Source organism: Schistocerca cancellata, chromosome 3, assembly GCF_023864275.1.
Source record: "Schistocerca cancellata isolate TAMUIC-IGC-003103 chromosome 3, iqSchCanc2.1, whole genome shotgun sequence".
NCBI lineage: Eukaryota > Metazoa > Arthropoda > Insecta > Orthoptera > Acrididae > Schistocerca > Schistocerca cancellata.
This window is the reverse complement of record NC_064628.1, coordinates 649755586-649767954: the sequence shown is the minus strand read 5'-3', so window position 1 is coordinate 649767954 and position 12369 is coordinate 649755586. Positions and strand designations below refer to the sequence as shown.

Here is a 12369-nt window from a genome sequence, read left to right as displayed (position 1 = left end):
CATATTTACTTGTAGGATCAATGCATATAGCCAAAACTGATGTACATGACAGACATTACTTCTATATGAATTAGCAACAAACATTATGCCAATTATAAACATACACAGATTACATACAGTTTTTGTTCCTCCCAAATGTACCAGTATAAGAAGAACTATGCATTCTTTAATAAAAGTTTTCAATGATCTGCCCCATTGCATAATACAGTAAATTAAAAAAATATATTATTTAAAAAATAAGCCGCTCCACTGATATCTTTCTTGCTGAGCATATTTTTAGACATAATGAATATGACAATGGACATCTTAAAAGTATCAAGGATTGACTCCACACTACCTCCTCTCAATAAATGCACTTCAACTTCAGTGCATGTAATGGTATATGGTGTTTTAGTGCCACAGACAAAACTGGAGTAATTACACATTATTTTCTACATGCTACTGACATCAATTACAATCTGGTGTTGTATAATTTATAGCTATTAGTACTCTCTCTCTTTCACTGAAGATACAGTAAAAATACTGTAAAGCATCAGTGTGGCTTAGTAATCTAGTTATTTGTCTTTTTGTTGTTGTGTATTCACTGCTGTTCTTCTGAAGATAATAGTAGAACTCAGACCCTACAAACCTAGCAAGTGCATGAGTTTCACTGTTTTCTGGACATTTCTGTAGTGCAAGTGGATACCACATTGATCTGTCTTTGCATACTGTTCATTTTGCACACTTATTACAGGTCAACTGACTAAACGAATGACTGAATTAGTAGAACTGATGATAATGTGATCAGATACTGAATCATCTGTAGCCAAGATGTTATGCTTCTTTTAAGAAATTCATACTGTTTAGTGTCTGATCATCTCAGTCCTTTGATCCATGTCTTAGTATCCTGTATAAGCTCTACAAAAATTTCTTATCAGAGAGATAACTACAATTTCACAACATCTCCAATATGCTTGTAAAAGTGATTCACAGATGAAGAAAACTACCACTACCACTACCACTACCACTACCACTACCACTACCACTATTACTACTACTACTACATTCCACAGCAGCAGCTATTGAGCCTGATAATTCCATCTAATCAGTAACAGATATAAAGTGTTGTTTTCTCACAATAAACACACACTTTTTACCAGAGTACCATTTTTTCTTAAAACTATCTGCTTCTCCTCATCTTTTGTATTAGCAGTTTTTACTTCGCTATATATAAAAGCCTTAATTTTGTTGCCCAATGTAGCTATCTTCCTTTCATAGCATATGGGCTCTGATCTCTGGATTACTTACTTCAGCAGCATTATGCCTCGTTATGAGCTATAGTATCAATACTGGAGATGTTCCTTACTGACAGATACAGTTTCCTCTTTGTACTACAAGATATTTTTAATTTCTGAATCTTCTTCTTTTCCCTAGTGTTTATCCCATCTAGCACAGGGGCTGCTTTTTCATGATTTTATTTTATTATTTAACTCTGTGTTTGGATGTCCTTCCTGATGGAACAGATGTCAAAGCAATCTAAAGGAAGGAAGTCATGAGTGTCATCTGTCAGTGAATCATATAAACATTGTATTTTAACTGTTGGTGTACCATATTCTGTAAGATGGAATTTGGGGAATCACCAGATTTCATGTTTTTAAATCTACACAGAAGAATTTGAAAGAAAGGCCTGTGATATGATATGATCTCATTTTTCTAACCTAACATTGCAAAATGCCTCTCACTTTGGCTTTTGTAAGGGACTCTAGACAGAAGAAAACCAGATGAGACATCATAAATGACATCCTGGGCAGAGATAAACAGGAAAAATAATCCTGTGAGTATCTTCTGTAAAGTTTCCAAAGCTTCGGTTTGTTTGGACCTCGAACTTCTACTTCGACCATAAAAATGCTACTGTATAAATGGCACCTCTCTTCTTGCATGAATGGAGACTTACCTTCACTATAGAAAGCAGATGATCACACTGACTGTATGTGTCATACGAATTTGGGGGTGGGAGAGGGGAATGGGGGTAGAGGAAGAAACATAGTATGTGGAATCCTATTAGGTTAGGATGAAGTCTACCGCTGTTTTTAATCTACATAACTGATCTTCGAATGACTTTAAAGGATAATTAAAAAATTGCAATGTTCCTTGATGACACAAGCATACTAAACAAGAATCCGATCTCAATCTCACCTGATTCAGCTTGCGTGGTAGCTAAACAGGTCTACAAATAATTGACAGCAAACAGTGTAAGTCCTGGTCTTTCAAAGACTCATTTTACACCATTTATAATAATCAAAAATGACTGGCTAGTATCAGGAGTAGAAATTAATAAGCACATATGAAACAAAACACTTTGTGTAATGTTCCCTGGAGTCCAGTTGCATAAAAGTTAAAAATGAGTCAACAGGTAGATAAACGCATACAGAAGCACAGTTTGGCATGTTCGGCACTTGGAAGTACCTTATCTCTCACTGTGTATGCATAAAGACTAGCTTGCTGAATATTTCTGCACATTTTTATTCCATGTTGTCCTATGGAAACATGTTCTGAGGAAACATACCTAAAAAAAATTAAATGGTAATTTGGCAGTCGTAAGCAGTAAGTGTATTGTGTAAAGTCGATAAGCAGGTATTATTATTTCAGAGACCTAGTTAAGGATCTTGAAAGGCTTGCACTTACTTTCTAGGACATACTCTTTAATGGTATGTACTGTTAATAATAAAAATCAGTTTTAGCTGATCTGTAATTTGCAGTGCCACAGTACAAGATATTATAAAAACTTCCATGTAGACTTTGTTCCCTTACCCATGATTTAGGGTGGAGTTATGTACTCTGATGCAAATGTTTTGAACAAGTTCCAATCTTATATAAAGTAAGAAATTGGAAATCAACAGCAATCCAAAAGAAAATTAAAAAGGTACCTTATTAGTCACTACATATTACATTTAGCTGGTGTATGCATGGATAATATTAATATGTTAATGCCCATTGCATGACTTCTAATATGATGAACAAATAAAAATCATATATCATGTAAATAATTTTTAGAGCTCCAAAGTTGCCTGATCTGAGTTTTCTCGACTCTTTATAGTGAGTTGACAACTGCGAATCTGATTGGTGTTAGTTTTATAATTCTGAAACAGCTAATTGTACTGAGATCTGTATGTTGTCAATATCATGGAATGGATGTAAGAAATGAAAATAATTAATTAGTCTCAAGTTTTAGAAAAGTAAATAATAGTTCTATTTGTAATTTAAAATCAACCGATTGACAATAACACTGCTGCAAGAATTTACATTCAAATGCCACTCAATCTGTTTTATAACTGACAAAAAACTCATGTATGTTATATCATACAGTGAAAAATAGTGTGAAGTTTACTATCTTCTGTACAGACGGTACAGAAAACTGCTTGAAGTGGCTAGGAGTATTGAAAGAGGAAGAAAATAGTGATGTATGTCAAGAAACTTATACCAGTGATGAAGTTGAGGTGTGTCTGAATCCTCCAGCGAGTGGACATGATAGTGACTGGGATTACGCTAATTGTGATAAAGGTGAAGGAATACATTTCATGAAATTACTTAAGGGACTGCTATATCAAAAAGCTAAAATCAGGACAATTAAACATACTGTTGTTGGATATAATGAGTGACAAAATACCCTGAACATATGTCACAAAAGTGTAGAACATGTGAATGAAAGAACCAATACTGTTCATGACTTGTTATACATAAATCCAACATAAACAGTTTTCCAAAAATTACAGAAAAACAATAACACATATATCAATTTATTCAAAATGGTGTATGACAATGCTTTCATGACTGACATTTACAAGGAAAATATCAATTAATCTACAATGAAAGGCTACACAAATTTAGAAATCTCAGTAGACAAACTGTGTACTTACTCTGGGATTTTCCTACTGTCTGGATAAGTTAGACTTCCATTTCAAATACTTACTGGGAAACTAAAAAGGATACTAATAATGGTCTTGTCTCTACAGACATGACAAGGAATACATGAGCTGTACATGGATTTCTACATCTCAGTGATAATTCAGAAATTAATTCATACTGCAGCCTCGGCTGTTGCCTCCACCACAGCCACCATCTACACAGCAAGATGGCCCTGCCAATTCCCCAGTAAGGAAGAGGGATTTGGCATCTGGCTGGAGCCTTAGTGTCTATCCACATTCCACACAACAGAGTGTTGTGGGATGCCAACTTAGCAGCAGCTCCAGCCTGCCTATGACAGCTGCTGCAGTATCTAGGGGCATCACATCTGCCATATACAGCACTTCTGTGAGCCAAGTGACACCATCATGACTTTCTAGTATTATTCAGCTAGACGACCTTATAGGATGTTGCCTAGTGGCTTGCCAGTCAATATAAGTTCCAGTCTCAGCCTTGCTGTCTCGCAACATCAAAAGAACTGCGAGTCTGTCAGAGATGCCAATTGGAACACCTTCAACACTGTTAGTGAAGCATGTATGGGTTTTGCAAACAGCAGTGTTTCTCAGCTTGTACTTTCAAGAATTGTTATTATCTTAGATCAGTTCTCATCAAATCACACCAACGTTTTCAGTTGCATTCACTCAGAATCTGTTTCATTTACAACCCAGAACCAAATGTAATTGCATACTTGTGTACTCTCTGAGTTAGTGTTAAAGTTCTATTGTTTCTGGCTACCTAGCCATACATCTCAATAGGATACTAAAGTGTCAAGAAGGTTAACATTTATTTTTTCTGTGCTGCTTGAAAAGAGACACCCTCCTCTAGCATTGCTTTTCTTCAACAGAAGTGGTCTGTACCAAAAATAATTACACATATTTATACAGGTTAATATTATCTCAACTGTTTTTCCAAAAGAAATCCATATGTTTTTGTACATGATGTATTATATTTCAGGCTAAAATGTATAAAAAGAAATAATTTTATTTTCGTTGTCACAATCGATATGTGCTAGCTTTGAATGTACAGTTGAAATTAATTTTCTTTAAGAAACATTTGGGAGTGCAAGATATTAGACACACATAAAATTTCTATCATTAACTACATAATTTAGTGCAATTTATTAAATTTATTTCTGGATTCATTTATAAAATAATGATATAAATTGGTGGAAAGTCATTTGTCAAGAAAATTTGTAAACTCCTTGGAATATTGTTAGTACTGCAGAATGGATTAATAGTTGGTGTGCCTCTGATGTGATCGGACATGTTTTTAATTTTGGCAGCAACAATGACATTTTCAGTTTTGTTGAAATGGAAATTGTAAAGACAGTGTGTTATAGAAAAAATGTGAGATAAACATAAAAACAGAAATCACTGCTGAAGTAAATCTTCAGAAGTTATTATATGAACTGGAACCAAGAGATCCTATAATATCAAAAATTTCACCTTCAAGTTTCAGCACCTAGACACAAAGAACTGCAGCCAACTACAAGAAAAGAAGATTAGTAAAAATTTTACTGTAAATCTTACTCCTCTTGAAGCTTATTAAAAAAGTTAACTATAAAAACAGAGACAATCAACAAATGATATGAGGGGGTGAATAGATTACAAGTGGTGGCATTGTCCGGGATCAATTGACAGAAAATGAAGTTTTGTCTGTTGCAGAGGAAGGGAGATTTATTTGTGTAATGTACAGTTTATGTATGAACAGATTTCCGATCACTCAAAGAAAGGAGTATGAGAGCTGCCCAACAAAGTCGTATCAACAGTGATGATGTACTACCAACAATGAAGGACCGGATCGAGTAAAAGAGGGCTTTACAATTACAACCAGGGACATAAAAAAGGAAGGATAAATACAAACTATTTGTGAAATTAATTTGTTTATGGACTCATATGCTTATTAACAAAATGAATAGAGATGAGGGTAGTAGTGACGTAAAAGTGAAGGCTATAGTACCTTGCCAGGACTTGTTTGAACTGAGTGAAATCGTAGTAAGCAAAGAAACAGTAGAAACTGATATTCTGCAGTTAGTTTTGCTAAAACTAGAGGAAATGATGACAGATAACAATAGCAAATTTAGTGCATTTAATGATCAGTTAACCAAAAAATTTACCTCACTGCATGTACAATTAAATGACTTGAAAACTGAAAACAATAGTAAAATGGCTCCACTGTCACCTGCTCCAGCACTGGCACCTCTAGAACCACAGGTGCATTTGCTATCACACCCAGCACCTCTTCTAGTTCCAGCACTGCTGGAACCCTTGCTAACATTCCATGTGCCTATTTGGGTTCCAGTGCCACCAGTGTTTCCTCACTGCTGGCCCACTTGATGCTCTCCTCCATTGGTCCTGCCCTTTTACTACCATTGCCTTTGACTCCTGTCCTCTTCATGGTATTTCCTTCTTGGTCTGATGGTGATGACACTGTGTCCTCTGCTGACGATGCCTTGTCTCCTGCAGACAGTTGCCTTTGGTTAGGCTTTCTCTTCTGCCTGTTTTGGACATTCAGCCCACATCCTTGGAGCTCTATTTCCTCTCCCTGTCCCTCTCCCTTCTCAGTGTGTGTCTCACCCATCTCATGTTTTCACCTTCTTCTTTGAAAGCACCTTGCACAGCACACATTCTATTTTTTATGAAAACCAGCCAGGCCTCCCTCCCCCGGCCTGGTCACTGGCCCACAGATGCCTTTCACTGTGGTCGTCTCATGCAGCCTCACAGACTTCTCTGCACTTCCTGTTCTCTGTTTTTGGAAGTTTTGCTGCAAGGCCTGGCCACACCATGTCTCACCCCCTTCATTCATCTGTTTGTCCTTTCTATAAGAAGGCTATGAATGTATCTCCTTTTTCCAGATCTGCCCCTCAACTCATCCACCTCCCTGCATGTCTGGAGACCGCCCTCCACCTGCTGTGTCCAAAGCTGCTTGTGCTACCTGACATAAGCCTGCAGTCATGGCAGGCATCCTTCCAAGAGGGTCTCAGTGTCTTGGGTTCCTCCTACTGCTGGCAGCAAAGTGTCCAGCAACCTCCTGGGACATTCTCCTAGCAATGTCATATCAAGACCTGGCTATCATAGTGTCCTCTCCAGTCATTACTATCTGGCCAATCCTATCAGCAACCTCACATCTACCTTTGGTTTGAGCACCTGTCTCCCATTTGCCATCAGTATCCTGCAGACATCCTCCTGGCCAACCTGTGTTGTAACAACACAGCACATACTGCAGCCCCCGCACGGGGTGCTTGCCATGCCTTTGTCCAGGAATCTTTCCAGATACTGGTCATGTCCTAGCCCCTTCCTCCAGGTGGCACTTCTTCTCCATGGTGGCTTCACAACTTCTCCCTTGAGGAAAACACGATGCTGCATCTACAGCTGTCATTGCACCACAGCCATCTCCTCTGTAGAGGAAAGGGATGCTGCATACTCGGCTGTGGTCTCCATCACAGCTGTATCTACATGATGAAATGGCTCCACCATCTCCTCTGTATGGAATGTGAATGTGGCATCTGGCTGGTGTCTTACAATTCAGCCACTTGCCACACAACAGTGCTTCTGGCTGCTCTTGCCACTCAACCACAGCTACATCCTATCTGCAGACAGTCACTGCGGTACCTGGGAATGCCGCATTTGCTGGATAAAGTGCTGCTGTTGCTGCCACTACCTCGCTTCCATGAGTATGATGCTAGCACAGTTTTCTCATATTCCCCCATATTGGCCATATAGGATGCTGCCTAACACCTCACCAGCCAGTGCAAGTTCCAGTCCCTCCAATCATAACACAGGACATCAGAAGATCTGCTAGTCTATCCGATAGAATGCAGCACATGCCAGTTGGAACCCTTGAAATCGTCAGTGTGCCATATATGGATTTTGTCTTTGGCAGTTTTTTCACACTGTGACAGATTGTGTACTCAGCTTGTACCTTCAAGAACTGTTATCACGTTAGATCAGTTCTTTCACTTGCTATCCAGAAATAAATGTCTCTGTGTAAGTCAAAGTTCTATTGTTCTTGACTACTTAGACACACTTCTCTACTTGTAGTGTGCGTCACCCGCAATGGGATATTAAAATTCATCTGATGAAATGTGTAAATTAAGGCCACTGATTGATGTAAATAAGAAGTTCAAAGAATATTCTAAACATACAGATTCCACTTTCTCTTTGGATGAGGTCATGGAAACATACTATAGGCAGCATTCAATGAAGCAGTTTATTATAAGCAAACCTGTAAGATTTGGTTTTATGTTTTGGTGTTTCACAGAGCCTATCTGCTACCTAGTAAAGTTCTCTTCCTGTACAGGAAAATGTGACACATGTGGCAGCATAATGTTAGGCACTTCAGTCACCAAAAACAACACTCAACAGGAAGCAGCATTTATCTGGAGCACTATACTTTTCTACTTCTTTTGGACTTGATGTTGGAGCACAACTTATTTCTTATTAGTACAATGAGGCATGATCATACAAAAAAACTGCTCCCTCAGAAATCTTTCCAAAACTCAATAGTGTCAGTGTCTTCAGGCAGCACAAACTTTAGAAAAAAATTACTTTTCTGAGATGGACTGATAACAGTCTTGTGATGAGTGATGCAAACATACCAGAAAATGATAAGTGTAACACATGGGTACTGGAGTTGAAAACATAAAAAGCAGATCAGTATTCTGCAGCCAATTACTGCCCACACTACAACCATCGTGTGGAGGGAGTAAATCTGTTCGATCAGCATCAAACACCTAGACCACTCAAATCAGGTGAGGGAAATTTAACATATGCAATTTGGTGACAACCATCCTGAACTGAGTTGTACACTTCATACAATATGGAAGACTGGAATTTAATGAAGGGCACAAGTTCACAGACTGTTGACAAGGAACTGTATAGCACCCCTTAACCTCTCAAATATTGGTGGTGACAATTTTTTCTACCAACTGTGTTATGTGTAGTAGAAAACAAGTCAACTGTCTCTGTAGCACATTACCAGTACTAGGCTGGCAAAATAACATTTACTTGCTACACTGTATTGTTCTAGTCATTATCACAGAAACATTTGATTGTAATGAAAGGAGTGGTAATATCCATATGACAGCCAACTCTCAATTGCTTATCAGTACTAATACCAGTAACTGAGAATATTAAATTCATAAAAAAACAAGTTGCTAACTGCATGAGACAAAAGTGTGTTTGAAGAGAATGAAAACTACCTTATTCATAACTAATGTGAAATAAATAAAAGAGATACATACGTAGTTACTCTCTGAGGCTCATCTATATCAATGTCTATTTCATCTGATGCTGCCTCTGTGACGCTACTTGTCTGGCTTGTGAAAAGTGACCCACGACCTTCCCTTCTCACACGGTTTGGCGTTCCTGAGAGAATAATAAATTAAAACTTAGTGTAGAAATCAGACATATAAAGAACTTGAAGACATATAGATCAACTTAAGATAACACAGGAGGCCGGTGACCAGGCATAAAATGTGAGGATAATAATGCAGTAACAGACCCAATGTCAACTTTGCTATATAGGCAACCACAGTGGCCATCTAGTACCAAATTTTAGACAGAAAAACAGAAAATTTTAACAAATTTGTTTCTATGTCTGTTTTTGCTACTAGCAGCTTTACCTTCTAACCAGCACCATATAAAAACATAACTCCTGCTGTTACACTGGTATCAGCCACATGTAGTCTCATTCAACAATAATGCACACTGTACAGCATTAGAAAATATAACACTGGATACACTCCCTTTCCACCCCACACTAGAAAAATCTGAAACTTAGAAAAAAGAGAGAACAACATTTACAAGCTAAAAGTGAGAAGAGACAGTTTTTTGATAGTTTCCCCTTTCCCTTCTCTTCATGTCACATCAGTCCTCTTGTGACAAACATGAAACATGAGTGGTTCCCCTGCAATACGAATCATGAGTGACTTTTCTGCAATTTTACTTACATTTACAAAGATAAAAGCATTTAATTTACAATGTGGAAATGATTTAAGTGAATTTAGTGGCGAAAAGAATGCAATCATTTTATCTCATTCATTTGTTCACAAATCTCATACCTTGCTCAGTACTGGCAACTTTCTATAATCTGTTAAGGTGCAGTAATATGTATTTTGGAAAGTCTTTGGGAGACTTTTATGGAGGGGTAGGATGCTTTATAAAATATTGGACCTTTCTTGTATTTGCAAATATGGCAGATAAACGTTTGTAGCCATTTACAGATGAATGAAACTTGAAGTAATCTGACATTTTGAAAGTCATTTTGGCAGATATCTTGTAATGTAATGCATGTCCCTCTCCGGGGGACACCACCTTGATGAAGCACTGTCTGTGTGGGTGGAGAGGCTTGTATATCTGTGTGAAGCTGAGGGCTATTCCCAAGGTAGAGGACCTACTGCCGGAAAGGCCTCAGCCAATGGATCTGACTAAGAGTGTTCCACAATGTCCCTTCATCCCTATCCCCTCCTAGTCCTACCCAACTCCCTGACACAACCCAAGGTGCTGCAATCCATGCTGAGGGGTGCATGGCACATGGGAAGATGTGTCACAAATGGAGCCTCAGGGATACCGGTCGACCTCCCTGAGTAACTAGCCTTACACCGCATGGGGTATTTGTGGCATGGACCTTTTAGATCCCCAAATCTCATGGGACCAATATGGACACAACTAAAGAAAACAAAGAAAAACTAGCTGAGAGGCAAATTGAGACCTCAGATATATAAACATTGGGGTCAGTACCGATGTAAGGCATGTCACTACTGAATCAGGGTCTAGACCTGAGCCAGAATTGGGAACTGTAACCGAGAAGCTAGACCAGATTAAGATCAAAGGCTTGTCTGGGGTCCAGAGGAGGAAACTACTCAGGAAACAGAGGAAAAAGGAAGGGAAAGAATGGCTTCCTAAAGACAAGTGGAGGGAATTAAAGGGACTTGAACCTAAGACTCCCAGGAAGAAACTGTCTCAGGTCAAAGGGAATACACAGACCCCCACTACATCAAAGACAGGTAGAAAGAGGATAAGGGAGGAATCTACGACTCCCTCCTCCCTGGATAAGTGAGTCCAGAAAAAACCGAGGCAAGAAATAGGGAAACAGACCTATAGTACTGCGGTCTCGGTTTTTAGGATGGCAGCAATCCAGGAAGGCTATCCACTGGGGCCACTACCTCACAGCAGGAGGAATTGGTACAGATGGCCCTCTGGGGTGAAAAGATTGGTGGGGACGCTGACCCAGGACCCAACATCAGAAGGATCTATCTAGGTAGTGGTGCCTTCATTTTTGTCTGTGAGCAGGTGCACACAGTGGAATGGCTCAAGGACAAGGTACACATGATATCTCCGTGGGAAGATGCGAAGCTGCTGGTTAAGATGGCAGCAGAGCTTTTTAAGGCCGCAAAGATATCAATATTGGTACCAAAGATCCATAAGGAAGTCTCTCCTAAGACTCTGTTGAGGAAAACAGGGGCCTAGAACCCAAAAGTCTTGACAGAAGATTGGAGAGTGATCAACCAGATGGTTGCACCAGAAGGACAGACCCTGGTAGTGAGGGTCAGAGAGAAGTCTCTGAAGGCAATGCGGGAGCAGGACCTGAAATTGTTTTTAGGGTTCTCGCAGGACTCTGTCAGGGTTCTCAAAGACGGCAGCAAGACGGCGACTGGAGATGCTGCAGATTAATCTGCAGCATAGTAAAGGGGCCTCTGCTGCCCTGAGTCGCTGCATGGGGAGGCAGAAAGTGGATGTGGCCCTGATACTAGAACCCTATTTATATAAAGGGGGTGTATTGGGCCTCGGTGGCACTGGAGGTAAGCTGATTTATGCTAGAGATCTAAGAAACTCCAGAACATGCATCTATGTAAGAAATGGAATTTCTTTCATGCTAATGATAGATTTCTGCTCTAGGGACTTAGTGACCATTAAAATGCAGCAATGTGAGGAACGTATCATGAGGGAAATTGTTTTGGCCTCAGCATACCTCCCTAGGAGGTGAGGAGACTGGTAGAGACTTGTCAGTGCCACGGTGACCAACTGCTGGTGGGATGCAATGCCAATGCCCACAACCTAGTGTGGGGCAGCAAGGACATCAACAGTAGAGGTGAGTACCTTCTTGAATTTCTTTTAGCCAACAACTTAGAGGTCCTGAATAGGGGCAATGAACCTACATTCGGTAATAGCACAAGGGAAGAAGTAATTCACATAACCTTTAGTTCCATGATGGATGGGCAGCTATGTCACACAATGGCATGTGGTGTTGGAGCCATTCTCATAGGACCACATGTACATTGAATTCAAGGTTGAAATGGGAATCAGACAAACCATGATGTATAGACATCCCAGGAAAAAAGACTGGGGGACATATAGGAGGGACCTTGATTTAGGCTTATGAGAAATTAAAACCTCAATAATGAATCCAGTAGAATTTGAGGGAGTA

At 39.3% G+C, this 12369-nt stretch overlaps 1 protein-coding gene across 1 annotated transcript in view; it reads right to left on the bottom strand.

The window, feature by feature from the left end:
* The window catches only part of LOC126176485 (potassium voltage-gated channel subfamily KQT member 1-like), a 302329-nt gene that overhangs the window by 27286 nt on the left and 262674 nt on the right, over positions 1-12369 (bottom strand). The window contains exon 9 of the mRNA XM_049923639.1: positions 9185-9308. Coding sequence (XP_049779596.1) covers positions 9185-9308 — 124 coding nt within the window. The remainder of the gene's footprint in view (positions 1-9184; positions 9309-12369) is intronic.